The 15,488-nt window shown below is 37.4% G+C and overlaps 1 protein-coding gene across 1 annotated transcript; it reads left to right on the top strand.

Moving 5' to 3' along the window:
• The first annotated feature begins 12,304 nt into the window (after nucleotides 1-12,304).
• On the top strand, nucleotides 12,305-15,300 carry LOC137748239 (LEAF RUST 10 DISEASE-RESISTANCE LOCUS RECEPTOR-LIKE PROTEIN KINASE-like 2.4). Its single transcript, XM_068488357.1, has 4 exons — nucleotides 12,305-13,478; nucleotides 13,598-13,633; nucleotides 13,716-13,745; nucleotides 13,858-15,300. The coding sequence occupies exons 1-4, from the start codon at nucleotides 12,674-12,676 to the stop codon at nucleotides 15,018-15,020; spliced, it is 2,034 nt and encodes a 677-aa protein (XP_068344458.1). The 5' UTR covers nucleotides 12,305-12,673; the 3' UTR covers nucleotides 15,021-15,300.
• The last annotated feature ends 188 nt before the right edge of the window (nucleotides 15,301-15,488 follow it).

The raw sequence follows: 15,488 nt of genomic DNA, 5'->3' as shown, positions 1-15,488 counted from the left end.
TGCCGCAGCACCATCTATACACCTTTACACATTAAACTACTAGGTAACACACACACACACATGCAGCAGCACCATCTGCTGTCTTCTGACAGTACACATGGGAAAAAGCTTTAACAGTAACCAGGCACGCATGGGAAGACTTCGGACAGCACACATGCACATGCACATTCCTTTCCCTGCTGTTCATGAGTCAGTAAATGCTTGCTGTGCTGTCTGTACAACTTGGCCTGCTGTCTTTCTTCCAATACTTGGGTTAACAAGAACAGCTTGAGCTTGACTTCGTCTAACAAGGTTATCCCCAAGAAAAACTGAAAATTTTCTTCGTAAAAGGATGACAAGGGCATCAACCAGGTGACCTTAGTTTATGAACTCATATGCTCATGTCTAGGAGAAGCTTTTAGTTCCTTGGGCTCCTTTTCTTCTTTGGGTCCAACCTTGAATATACTCGTTTTCTCCTCCTTGACTCTTGAGCGATTCCCGGTTATAACATTTCCAAATTTGTTCAGTTATTTTTAGTTTCCTTGTAGTGGTGGGCATTTCCGTATTCTTGTCATAGATGCGAACATCAAGGAGACTATTAATCTTCTTGTTGAAAAGACGGATAAGAACGGTCCTTAATGTACGAATTTGACCCAAGACCCTAGAGACAGGTACAAGACAGCTCGACAGGGAAGTAGGATATCTTATAAGAAAAAATTAGGTTACAATGTATTCACCCTAATTGAACAAAAGCTGTATCTTACATAAAAGAAGGGAACCATATCCCATTAGAAACTTAGGGGATGGCATGTCATATATGTAGTCGTATAGATGATCTATATTGGAACACAAGGACGCCCAAGGACAAAAGCTTCCAAGAAGAGAGGATCGAGTCCCATTTCAAACTCTTGCATGATTGCATCCAAATGGACCCTAGTGTTTTAAATGGTTCAAAGGATTAAAATCAGTATTTAGGTTCTTAAATTTGCATTTAAATCTGTTTCATGCACATTAGCTTGCTAGTAATTCAATAAACTTTTGTTTTGTTTCGCTCAAATCTCGTGCTATATATGGTTAAACATTTGCAAGATCGGTTAATTTGAACTTCTGCTTATATATACATGATTTGGCTGCTATTAGTGTTTCTTTTGTGTCCTAATCAATACCAAACCTAGTCACTACGGTGGTGTTGTGTACTCGTTTTTCCAATTTGTATGTACTGTATAAGGTATTATAATTCTATTGCTTATGATCTTTGTTTAAATATCTCTCTAATACCTCCTCCGTGGCACCTTCAGTTTATGCCGTCGTCTATGCTGAATTGGTCATAACCCAACTTAGCTGCCCCGACAACTATAACTGCTTTTAAATTATTTCGTCCCCTTCGCTGATTTAATTTTGTTGGTATATTTGTCACATAGCAATCAATCTGTTTTCGACCTATATCAAAGCTCTGCAACCATGAGAGTTCAATCGATGTCTATGGTAGGAAATGTTCATATTCTTTGTACCAGGTCATGATGTCATAACTATAAGCTCAACTCGGCACTTATCCCTCGAATCGGGATGAGAGAGAGCACTGGAACTACACATAGCATCAATGCGAGGGGAAGTATCGACACACGCAGCTATGCGAAACAGGTCGTGAAAGTTATAGGCTTTGGCAGTTCAATCGGATCCATATTCTTCAAAGCGAAGCTGACACCCCATCTGATATCGAGTTTATGAACTTGAGAAACAGTAGTAGTAAATTAGTTCTGGTCACTGAAGTCAGCGTTCCGCATCGAGTTTGTGTTATGTTATCGTAATGATGCCGATCATCCTTAGATTCATTGACAGTTCCACATGAACAGTATATGCCTACAAAGGCTACTTAGACCGGCGGCCGAACTAGATATTTTTACCATAAGGGGTATTGATGGAATTTTATAGTACCTACAACAAGAAGGTTAAAATCACACAAAAAACTTGTAAGAGTACAAGGATATTGTAGTATAGATGTTCATGCAAGGTCGTTCTCCACAATGGACTATTTGAATAATTTATGTAAAAACAATTCTTAATTAACTACTTAAAACTAAAACTTGAGAAAGGAGATTTTGAATTTGGATAATATTAAAAACGAATTTTAATTAAAAACAAATAGTAAATTCACCCAAAACTAATACGATAAAAGAAAAGGATTTTAAATATCAATTTATAAAAGCACTAGGATTCCGCCATTACCTAGCAATCCTATGTATTTTTACCAATTATTTATGATCTTCACATGCTATTTTGAAAGTTGTTTTCCTAATATATATTTTACTTGGAACCTCCAACATAGAACATATATCTAGCATGCAATCCGTCCAGACGTTCGGATCAAATATGAACATGAGGGACTCATTATGTTTTATGAAAACTCTTTGAAAAACCATGCAACCCTTAAGACGTGGTGTTCATTTTAAGTGAAATTACAATTATTAACCAAAAGAAGCCAACATCAATTTCAAGGAACATTTTGACCAAAATTGCATCAAATTACTTTTCTAAAGATCCTAATGTTGATCAAGTATTAAGACAATTAGATCGTCGGATCTACAAATTCATTTCAACCAACCTCTTCAAATCGACGTCAATCGATCTTGCAGAAGAAAGAAGCAAACTTGCAAGCGCATCTTCTTGGTGAAGCTCTTGGCGGCCTCGAGCAAGATGCGACGGAGTTGTTATCTGTGATTGGCTTGGTTATGAACTCATGCTTACTTGCTGTGGAGTCCCTTGTATATCACCATTCTCTGTGACTTCTTCTTAAGCTAAGGTTTCCATAGGCTCCCTTGTTTGGCTTTTGTTGCGGTCAAGTTGTAGAGAGGCACTGTCCTTCTTTTCTACCCTTGTTTCCTAATTCCATGTTGAGTCTTCATCAAAGATAGCATCCCTTGATAAGATTATCTTCTGAGCTGACAAATTGTAAACTCTATACCCTTTCTCACTAGTTCCATAACCTATAAAAACACCTTTGTTGCTTGATTTCTCCAATTTGTGCCTTAGTTATTGTGGAATGTGAATATAGCACACTGAGCCAAACACCCTTAGATGCTTCACAGAAAACTTCCTTCCACTGAACACTTCAAATGGTGTCTTTTTATCTAGTGCTTTATTAGGGCACCTATTTAATAGGTACATTGAGGTGTTCACAGCTTCACCCCAAAATGTATGGGGCAGGTTTTTCTTATGCATCATAGACTTAGCCATTTCGACTGTAGTCCTATTCTTCATTTCTACAATCCCATTTTGTTGTGGTGAATATGCCACAGTGAGTTGCTTCTCCAACGCCATATCTTCACAGAATGCATTGAACTCATGCGAGGTGTACTCACCTCCTCTATCACTTTTCAGTCTTTTGATTTGATATCCACTTTGCAATTCCACCATTGCTTTGAACTTCTTGAATATTGTGAATACCTCAGACTTGAACCTCATGAAATACACCTAACACATCCATGAGTGGTCATCAATGAAGGTTAGGAAATACCTGTTTCCATTGATTGTTGTTGTTTTCATTGGTCCACACACATCTGTGTGAATCAATTCGAGTGGCTTTGTTGCCCTTCAAGCCTTTCCAGCTTCAAATAGATCTTTGTGATGCTTGCCAAACACACACCTTTCACAGGTTTCATTGTATTGATCTATCCTTGGTATACCTTGCACCATTTCATGCTTTTGCAGATTTTGTAAGCTTGTCATGTTTAAATGACCAAACTTCTTGTGCCATAGCTTCATAGAACCTGTCACACTTGCTTTCCTTGTCACTTCCCCTAGGTACTTTAGCATAAGTGGAAAGCTTTTGTTTTTCACTTCCACTCTAGTCACTAGGTTTGATAGGGACCTATCATCATAGATCTCAACCACAGTTCCCTTCAAAGAGTAGGAAATAGCCATGCTCCATCATTTGACCCACACTAAGTAAATTCTCATCCAATCCAGGCACTATCATCACCTCCCTTATGTATCTTCTTCCTTTCTTAGTGTTAATGACCAGAGTTCCTTTTCCAATGGCTTTGACAATGTTTCCATCTCCTATTTTCACTTTTCCAGTGAAGTTTATGTCAATATCAATGAGTAATGACTCATGTGCAGTCATATGTTTGCTGCAACCACTGTCAGTGTACCATACTTCATTGTTTTTCTCCACTTTTGCACTAAAAGCACAAAACACATTTGCTTCTTCTTCCACTTGATTTGCACAATTTACTTGCTGCACATTCTTTGATTTGCAATCCTTCAAGATGTGCCCGAACCTGTTGCATTTGTGGCACCTAGGCTTGTACTTGAACCAACACTCTCAAAGATGGAATTTGTCACAGTGGTTGTATTGCTGCTTGATTCTTGGACCTTCATTTGAGTAGCTGCCTTGGTAGGTCTAGGGTTTTGATACCCTTTTTCTTCCCATTTCTTGTTCTTGCCCTTCCACTGTGGTTTTTGTTTGCTTGCACTGGCTTGACTACTAGATCCAACATTGAGTGATTGAAAATCTTTCTCAGGTGCAAAATCAGCATACCTCTCGAGCCTTTGGTCAAAAGCTCTTAAACATGCCATGACATCTTGCACACTAAGAGTTTCAGTGCCTTTGGTTTCTTCAATGACACTTACTATTGAATCATAGGGTTTAGTCAAACTCATCAACAGTTTCTGGACAATTCTTTCATTAGCAGTTCCTCACCATATGTTTTCATTTTGTTTACAACATCAAATAGCCTAGTAAAGTAGTCTTTTAATAGCTCATTCTCCCTCATTCTTGTATACTTGAAATCTTTTTTGAAGGATTGAAGTTTTACCTTTCTGACTTCAGTGTCTCATCTGTACTCTTGTTGTAAAACTTCCCAAGCTCCCTTTGCACCCTCTTCATTTGCTATCCACGGGAAAATGGTGTCTGAGACAACACCTTGGATGATTCCAAGTGCTTTAGCATCTTCCATCCGGTTCTGCTTCAGTGTTTTGAGTTGTGTTTCTGTGAGGTTCTCCTTTAGAGCATCGATCTCCATCTCAGGTAGTTCATACCTGTATTAAACCGTATCCCATAGATCATAAGACTTGAAAATGGTTGTCATTCTTATTCTCCAAAAGTCATAGTTCTCCCCATCAAAGACTGGAGCTTTTAGTACACTGCTACTGCTAGATCCCTTCATTTGCAGGGTTGTTTGTTGTTGTTGAGGACACTACGTAGGTGCTTCCAAAGATCTCAACTTGCACAGATTACGCCCAGAAAGTTGTAAGATCAGAAACTAAGCTCTAAGGCCATGATAAAGTTTGTTTGTTTAGGTATTTTGGTTGGACTTGATAGAGAATGAAGAAGATTTTTGGATTGTGTTTTACAGCTTCAAGGTTGTGCAAAATGCATCAACACTGATTTCATTAAGTAGGTGAATGTTTGTAAGGTATGGTGCATTGCCATAACCCATACTTGTTTAAAGAGTGATTGACAAGAAGCTTAACAACCATTTCAGCCTTACTACTCTAGATTGAATCCTAGCCCTTCATTTGGGTTTAAGTGATCTAATCTGGAGTGTACACTTGTCACTCATACACTCACACATACATTTATTTTAGATCCTCCACCAGCATGTTGCTTGAAGCTGCCATTACTTTCGGTGTATAGCACTTCCTCCTCACCTTTTAATGAGACCTTACCCATTTGCCTTGCCAAAGCTTCTTGATCGGCAAGCAAATTCTCAAACTCAACAAGTGATGGTTGGATCGGCCATCATTGTATAGCGACAACGAAGCCTCGATATTTAGGTCTCAATCCATGGATAATTATTCTTTTTATCCTGGATTCTACAATGGTAGCACTAGGATCTAATTCAGAAATTTCATGGCAAATAAACTTTACCTTGTGGAAATATTTGGCAATCGTCATGTCTCGTGAGCCACCGATAACAACTCGTTCTCGAGAAGCTGCAGCCTTGTATCATTTCTCTTTGAAAAGAGTGTGGCAAAGGTGTCCCACACTTCTTTTGGTGTCTTGGCCTTCTGTATATGCTTCAACATATCATCTTTAACTGTGGTTTTTAAGGAAAACATAGCCTTACCTGCCTTTACCTTCCACTTCCGCAGAGCATCGTTGACGTCTTTTTTTGGTTGTGCAACTTTAGTACCTCCAACGATCTCCCAAAGGTCTTGGCCCCATAGGTAAGACTTCATACATGTCTCCTATGTGTTGTAATTTTTATTGTTCAGCTTCTTGATTCCTCCAACAACTTGAAGATCTCCCATCGTATCGGCATAACTTCGATACACCAAACATGATTAGCCAACAATCTTGTGAAGTACTAAAGTTCTCACAATTCTTGGAAGCTTCACTAGAGAAGGTCCCTGATTGTACCGCTCTAATACCAATTGTTGATGAAAAATTAGAGTACATAACTCTAACACAAGTGTTGGAGAGACAACACAAGTAAACAAATTAATTGTATTACACACACAAAATATTACAACATACAAACTCTCAAAGACACTCTTTAGAAGTTAAGACACTCACTTTTTCTATAGACACACTCTAGACCACTCATACTCTTCACAAAACTACTCACTTACAAGGCTTCTCACTCTCTTACTTAGCTCTCTCTTCTTGACTACTTTCTTGATTGGTTGATACAAATGGTGTGGATGCCTTCTCCTTTTATAGGCTTGGATGGAACCTTGGAGAAGCATGGAAACATCATGCTAGAGACATCTAGATAATTCCACTAATTTCATAAGCTAGAATTATCTACACTAATCTTGCATGTTGGTGGAAACCTCACCATTCTTCTAGATTCTTCCACCAACTTAAGAAACAACCTTCTAGTCCTTTCTACAAAGGACTACTTTAACTTGGATAATCTAACTAATCAACTTTAGTGAATGTTTTAGAATTCTTTATTCTAGATTTGTGTAGGTCCTTCAATGAGATGAGGTTGATTTCTTTAACATACTCTAAGATATAGTGTGCTATTTTCTATTTCTTATTTTCTTAAATTAAATTTCATGACTGTCCGCTATTGAAAATTTAATCTTTCAATGAATTTTGGCGCAGATGTTGGAAATTTGTTGTGGGTTAGAGGGTAGGTATAATCAAATAAGTTGGCTTTGAAAAAATGAAAGAGAGATTTTAGGCATTGGGGAATAGTTTCTAATAAACAAAACAATATTGGGAAGCAGAGCATGCTCATGATTGGTAAACACTTTCTTTCCAAGTTTATTTGCCAACATATTAAGGAGATATGCAAATAAGCATTGTTGTTGTTCAAAATGAAGTTGGGTCCAACACCGATGTTTGTCAGAAGAAAGAGAATTGTATGCCAATTAGTGGGCCGGAAGTGCAGGCTGGCCCGGTGCTGGAGGGAATCTGTTATATCCCAATTAGTTCCAAAACTATTCACTAAGGTGTTGTGTATTTGCTTTTCCGATTTGTATGTTAGGCATTACGGTTCTATTTCTTTATTTTCGTTTCAATATCTCATCACTCTCCCCAGCTAAATAGATTATAGAATGTACAAGTGTAGAATTATAATTGTATTGATACAATTGATCTCATAAGGATACATATATATACAAGTCGATTGACTTGATGTATAAGTAAACCTAAGCCCATTAAGATTTACAAGACCTAGCCCATAAGAATCCTAATTAGATTCTCCTACACTAACAACTAGAATACGTCAAACAACGCAGGTTTCTGCTGTGTATGTTCGATAATGAACAACAAAGATGCGGTTCTTTACATCAGATAGAATTATTGTGCTAGTATATTTAACACCTCCATGGTAGAATTGGAGAAAACATACAGATGAACAAAGTCATTACAGAGAGTGGCCATCGTTTCCCGCTCTTGGAATTTAACACTTAATAGTGAGAATGTAGCCTGTAGGAGTATCATTTGGTAAGTGATCTGAAACACAGAGTACAAATAATAAGCCTACCTGATATAATCTCCACATTTGGAACAAGGCTAAGTGTTTCTTTATGCATGTGGGGCTTATAACTTAGTTTATTAGTTCAATTTGAAGGTAATGCCAGATATGGATAGGTATGTACGAGAGAAGGGAGAAATGAGACGTACCTAAATCATTTTCCTTATGCTGTACAAATGATGTGGATTGTGGAAGTGGTTGAAATCATCATGAGCTAGTTTTGAGTTACTGGTATAAAATTGGGAAAATTATTCAATGGTATGTAAAAGTAGATTACTGTTCATTAAGAACAGTTACTGTTCACTAGGTGGATAGCATAATGTATTGTCTGGGGGAGGTTTCACATGCTGGAGTTGCTCTTATGGTTTTCTCTGACCATCCCCTCTCTCCCACTTGTGAAATCTATCTGCAGCAATGGTGCTGAGCAACTCCACCGGTGGCTTTAGCCCGGTGGACAGGTGACCCAAAACACCCAATAGCCTCCCCTTGCTCCAGCCTATGCGGGCGATTGGGCTCAGGGGAGGCGAGAATCCACAGCTCGAGAGCATGAGGCGAGCTGATGCAAGGCCACGTTATAAAATTTATAAAAAAATATATATATTAATAAAAAAAAGGGGAAAATGTAAAAAAAAAAAAAAAAATATATATATATATATATATATATATATATCTATATATCAATTTGGGCCTTTCATTCCCCAGCTTCGTCTCCATTACCACCCCGCCACACTCGATCCCCGACCTTCGACCACTCCACCTCCCGCGCGCCTTCTTCTTATTTCTCTCCGACTCCTCTGTCACTGAAAAACCCACATGCCGCCGCCTCAACTCTACAATGGGCACTGGAAACGGCTTCTTCTCCTTCTTCGGATAGTGCTTCAAAAAGTCGGAGTTTTGGTGATGGAGGGAATAGGTGGAGGAGAAAGGGAAGGTGGGATGTGAGCTGATTTGATATTTTTTTACGGAATTATTTGGTTTGAACTTGGAAATAGATTTCTAGGTTTGGGTTTGGGATGGGATGGGGTGATTTTTAGGAATTTTCTGGGTTTGGTTTGGGATAGCATGATTTTCTAGGTTTGAAAGCAATTGAAAATGAGGCCTGGATTTGAGAATAATTGAAAAGGAATTGAAAAGATCAATGTATTTGAGGTTAGGGAGGGTATCAGGCAATTGCAACGGGTGTGGAGGTTCTCGGCAAGGAGAAGGAAGATGAGGTTCTGGGGAGAGAGAGATTTTTTTAATTAATTTTAAATTAAAAAAAAATTGATTTAATTTTTCTATAAATATGTTATCATTATCTTCCAACTTATATCACAATTTTATATTTTCTTAAATACTTTGGATTGTAATTTCTTATTTAATGACACGTGGTACAACGAGACTGATTAAAAATCTTATCCAAAATAATAAATAAAATTATTTTTTATTATTTTATAAAATAAAAAATACTAATATTTTATTACCTATTGTCATGGCTATTCAGTTTAAGGATGAAGATGCAAAATGCAGTTACTGTTCACTGAGGAATTCAATAGTGAGTTGCCCTAGAGGCGTTGTAACGCTGAAGTTGTTCTGAGAGACCCTTGCCCCCTCTCTCTCTCTCTCTCATAAAGCCCCCATCCCTAAAACCCTCATTGAATGACAACAAATGCAAACCTATAAATCATTGAGGGCCAGACTAAGCGCCGGGCTTTTTACCGAAAACCAAACGAAGATCACGAAGAGAAAGGGGGAGCCCAAACCCCAGCCCAACACAGATTTGGTGGCAGCAGTGTGTAAATAAAGCAAAATTAAGGGGCAAAAATTTGACTATAGCTAAGCTACAATCAAATTACTCCTCAACTTTAGAATAGATAATTTGACTGTTACTCCTCAACTTTAGAATAGATAATGCCAACAATGGTAGTACATGCAGGAGGAAAAATTGAAGATAAGGTTCAATGGCCCTTAATTCTGTCTACATCCAAAAGACTTCCAAATCAAGTTGACCCACTAATGCCATATTCTACAACTTAGACAAATAAATTCTATCCACGAAATTTCTTATATGAAAGGTATGGGGAACTAATTTCCTTCTACTTTTCCTTACCTCTACAGTAGACAATGAAGTTTGCAATCATCTGGTCCTCACCACAAGTCAAACATAAACGTGTGGGACTGAGGAAAGCTATTTGGGGGTGTGATATTCACACATCCTTTTTTACTTCTCACATACTCTTTTTATTTTTTACTGTCGAATTGGATGAATTGAAAAAGATAAAAGGAAATTAACAAGGGATGTGTGAGAAGTAAAAATGAGTGTGTGGATAGCACACCCCAAGCTATTTATGTGGATGTCGAATACTCCGTTCCTATCGTGGTTGGGGGATGAGTACTATACTTTACAGCAGGATCATCATCAATAATTGTGAGCCTTCTTCGTAATCGTGTGGCTAATATGAATGTGTAGTTCTACTCGCATAAACTGGAATCCATGCATGCATTAAGGCTTGTTACATAACGTTTTGCAAAACAGTTTTTCATTTTACAGACACAAAAAGAATGTAAACTAGGATGAATTTGAAACCAATTTAAGCAATCAGGTTGTTGATCCTACCGTTGACCTTTAACCAACGGTTAACGTTTGATCAACGTGTCCCGAACCCATCTGGATTGTCCTAGAAGACATGTCCAACGTGAAGTTACGTGTATTATCACTAAAATTCTAAGACGCAACTTGTGAATTGTTTAGTGACAATTGTTCGTAAATGCATTGATCTTCATGCTAGGAGGTTGTAGCATAGACTCCAAGTGAAACACATATCAAGGATTTTCGGAACCCTTCTTAAATTGCATGATTTTATAAAAATACTAGGCTTGCATTCATGAAAAGTAATGATTTCATGATTTTACATTTCGTCAAATATATTTATGATTTATCAAATTTACGTTTTATGAAATGTTTATGATTATTGAATTTACCTTTTATGAGAATGTTATGCTTTATTGAAATATTTATGAATATGATTTATGGTGATGACGTTTTAAGCTAGAACGCTCCCATGATTTTATGATATGATGTTTCGAACTATTGAGATCCTATGATATGATATTTCGAGCTTTTGAGCTCCGATGATATGATGTTGAGCTATTGAGCTCCTAAGCTAGCTATGAAAGTTAATGTTCATGTTTTATGTGCTTACGTAGTTGGTATCATACAACACATACACCAAACGAGTATGTATTTGTCTATGGTTATATGATTCAATTTACGCGTATTGAGATATTTTATGACATACTATTGGGTGATGGATTTATCTTTGGGAGACTAAGATGTGATATGTATTTCTTCACTGGTGTAACCCAGTGTCATACAGCTTCATCTTCGGGTGATGGATTGGTTAATGTCAGTATGATATGTAATTCTGCACTGGCATAACTCAATGTTGTACAACTTCACCTTTGAGTGATCATGTGGCCTACCATATTTCTTCATTGGCGTAACCCAATGTCATACAGCTTCACCTTCAATGATAGATTTGCCTTTGGGTGACTATGATACCACTATTTAAGTATATGGTTATATGATTTACGAACGTTTTACAGATTTGCCTTTGGGCGATTACAATACTACTATTTAAATACATGGTTCTATTATTTATGAATGTTTTTATGGCATGCTAAAGTTTTCAAAAAAAACCTACTAAGTAGTATTATATTATATTTTCAAAACTGGGGTTAGTATGTTCAAAAGAAAAATTACTTATTATTATAAACTCTGGTCCACTCACCGTATATTTTGCACCCCCTTCAGGACTTAGAATGAGGAGTTTGATCTCGGCATTGAGGCATTTACGTATCAGTAGCTTCGAGTCCTCCTCTCGGTGTAGGACCCCTTTCTTTGTAATCGTACCTTTTTATAGAATTTCCTTTCACTCTATTCTCGATTAGTGGTATCCTCTAAACGTGTTCATCTCATATGTTTAATATTTAAGTTACGTACCCTTATTCATGTTTGTCTTTTTTGGTATAAATTGCATGCATGTTTTACATGTTTTTAGCATAAGCATGTTATGATGGCTTTCACCACCTTCAGGTATCGGCCAACATGTGCGCATCCTGGTGTCGGGATGATACTGGGATCGAGGTGTGTCATGTAGTTTTTTACTTTTGAAAAATAAGTAGATGGAATTGTGGAGGTTGTTTTGTGATTTTATAATTATTAGCAACTATTATATGTATTTTGTAATTTTTATCCAATTTAATTTTTCAGAGGACTTGGAGAAGCAGCATGGAACTTTTCTAAATGTCTTTTCAAAATTTCATTGATAATTCAGCCATTGTGAATCTGAACATTTTTTTAAATTTTATACATCTTGAGTTAGAAATTTGCGTTTTTGGTTGTGCATAGACTCTAAATGTAAATTCAATAGAATATAGATGCAAACAAAAAGACTTATTTTATTGTGTGGATTCATATACTTTGATTGATTTTTGAATTACTTAGAAATAGATGTGTTATTGCGGTTACGATTTCAAAACTCGCAGCAAACCGCGGACATGTTTGCTAGTAAATGTTAAAAAAAAAGGAAATAGGAGATGGTCCATGTCGACTGATCAAATCACTTGAGTACTACTACCCTTTACAAGTAGGATTATCATCATAATTAACTGGTAACGACGTTTTGTGAGGGTAAGATACGTTAGTTTTTCAGAATTCAGACTTTAATCAGAACCACATTAAGACCGTGGGGTGTTTGAAACGTTCCCACTCTCTCACCATGGCTGCAGGAAGAGTGTTACCCCTTACAGCTAGTTTATTCAAAGTATTTCTAGTTGTTGGTTTTTTCTGTGTAGTTTGCAGTGCTAAGGATGATCGTCATCACTGTACTTCTACCTGTGGAAACATCCCCAACATAAGCTACCCTTTCCGACTGAAACATGACCCAGGCAACTGCGGTGACCAAAGGTATAATCTGTCTTGCGAGAACAATCGAACTGTATTGTATTTGTGTTCAGGAAAATACTATGTCCAGGCAATCAATTATGATAACTACACAATCCGAGTTGTGGACGCCAATCTTCGTGAGGGTGACTGCTCTTCATTGCCTCATTATTCATTGGCAGAAAATAAATGGGATAGCCAAATTAGTAGACATCATCCATATAGCATTTGTCAAATCACAGGCAAAACGAGATGGAGTTTCCCTTATCTCCAGACTCAGACAGATTGCGTAGAACTATCGAAGCCAATAATTTTCATGACCTGTGAAACCCCAGTGAATTCTCCTGTCTATGTGGATACTGCACCTTGCACTAGTCCTATGCGTAACTCAAGTGGCCATGGTTTTGTAAAGATTGGTCATTTAAATGCCTCAGATATGAGGGATTTGTGCCGAATAGATCTTACAGTTGCGACATCATGGCCTGGTGCAAAGGACATGAACGTCTCCTACATAGACATCCACAAAGAGCTAGTCTATGGGTTTGAACTTTCATGGCTGCAGAGCAAACGCAGACCTCATAGTTGGAGTACTTGCTACATCGACAACGATACAAAGAAAGTCAATTGCGATTATGGCAGTAGTAAGTATTTTGTTATATGTATTTGGAAAAATCGGTTTCCTGCTATCATCTAATGGAAAAATCTGTTTGTTATATATATTCTTCACATAACCGATACTTTTGTTTCTTATATGATGCAGGCTTAACGAATATGATCATTTACAACATCCTAATACGTGAGAAATCCCATCATTTTCACTTTTTACTTACAGTTTACTCTTTGAAATTATCTCTCTAATTTAAATTTGTTTCTTGCAGCTAATATGGCTTTGGGGCTTGACATCATTAGTGAGTATTTCTGGTTTTTATTTTTAAATGCACAACGAATTTTCAATTTGAGAAGGTTGCATGCAGCTTCAAAGTTCCCTCTTGATTCTAATTTGAATTATTTCCATTACAGTATGGTATGTCCTTCCAGCAAGAACTCTACTCGGCATTTCATGTTTGATTGTTCTTTTAATCTATAAATGGAAAAGGCGGCACTTATCAATGTATGTCCTAATTGAAGAGTTCTTGCAAAGTCACAACAACCTCATGCCAATAAGGTACTCCTACTCCGACATCAAGAAAATGACCAGAGGATTTAAGAGCAAATTGGGTGAAGGAGGTTTCGGCTCTGTCTACAAAGGAAAGCTTCGTAGCGGCCGCTTTGTGGCAATTAAGATGCTGGATAAGTCCAAAGCTAATGGACAAGATTTTATCAATGAAGTTGGTACCATAGGAAGGATTCATCATGTAAATGTGGTGCAACTAATTGGCTATTGTGCTGAGGGGTCAAAGCGTGCTCTTGTATATGAGTTCATGTCAAACGGATCACTTGATAGACACATATTTCCTAAAGAAGGGAGCATACCCTTGTCTTGCATGATGTCATTTGAAATCTCACTCGGGGTAGCTCGTGGTGTTGACTATCTCCATCGAGGATGTGACATGCAAATTTTTCATTTTGATATCAAGCCTCACAACATTCTTCTTGACGACAATTTTGTTCCTAAGGTTTCTGACTTTGGGCTAGCTAGACTATGTCCATTAGATGATAGCAGCTTAACCTTGACTGCAGCACGAGGAACTATTGGATACATTGCCCCTGAGTTGTTCTACAAAAACATTGGAAGTGTGTCTAACAGAGCAGACATCTATAGTTTTGGAATGTTGCTGATGGAAATTGCAGGCAGAAGAAAGAATTTGAATGCAGTTGCTGCACATACTAGCCAAATTTACTTTCCTTCATGGGTTTATGACCAATTCAGCAAAGGAAACGATGTGGAAATTGAAAATGCCATTGAAGAGGAAAAGGAAATAACAAAGAAGATGCTTATAGTTGCGCTATGGTGCATCCAAATGAAGCCTAGTGACCGTCCTACTTCGATGAACAAAGTAGTAGAGATGCTCGAAGGAGAAATTGAATGTATTGAAATGCCTCCAAAGCCCTTCCTATATCCACAAGAGAAGCCAGTGGTGGATGATGAAGACGATTCAGAAACAACGTGGTCATCTGGACTTTCGAAAGATGATGTCGAAGAGTCACCAAGTTTAATTCAAAATGCTAATGAAATAATGTAGCTCTAGTTAGTCTGCATGATGCCTGGGCATAGTCAAGTTGACAGAACAGTATGCTATCCCTTCTGCCAACTTTGAATCCATCAGCGTAGTTTACAGTATAGCTTAATTCGCTGGAATAAAAGAAAAAGTTAATCTGCGTAAGTAATTGGCCTATTTCTTAGGCACAACTGTACTTCTTTTGTCGACACATTTTGCTTCTTCCTGTGCTTAATTTGAAGTCTACTGTGAGATATAGTGTGCTATTTTCTATTTCTCATTTTCTTAAATTAAATTTCACGACTGTCCGCTATTGAAAATTTTATCTTGTGATGAATTTTGGCACATATGTTGGAAATTTGTTGTGGGTTAGAGGGTAGGTATAATCAAATAAGTTGGCTTTAAAATATGAATGAGAGATTTTAGGCATTGGGGAATAATTTCTAATAAACAAAACAATATTGGGAAGCTGAGCATGCTCATGGTTGGTAA

Source organism: Pyrus communis, chromosome 10, assembly GCF_963583255.1.
Source record: "Pyrus communis chromosome 10, drPyrComm1.1, whole genome shotgun sequence".
Taxonomy (NCBI): Eukaryota; Viridiplantae; Streptophyta; class Magnoliopsida; order Rosales; family Rosaceae; genus Pyrus; species Pyrus communis.
This window is presented reverse-complemented; position numbering and strand designations above follow the sequence as displayed.

Bases quoted from the DNA above. Each gene is read 5' to 3' on its own strand.
- LOC137748239 (XM_068488357.1), top strand. From the start codon at position 12,674: ATGGCTGCAGGAAGAGTGTTACCCCTTACAGCTAGTTTATTCAAAGTA. The intron at 13,479-13,597 runs GTAAGTATTTTG...TATATGATGCAG, and splicing joins CAATTGCGATTATGGCAGTA to GCTTAACGAATATGATCATT. The intron at 13,634-13,715 runs GTGAGAAATCCC...TGTTTCTTGCAG, and splicing joins CATTTACAACATCCTAATAC to CTAATATGGCTTTGGGGCTT.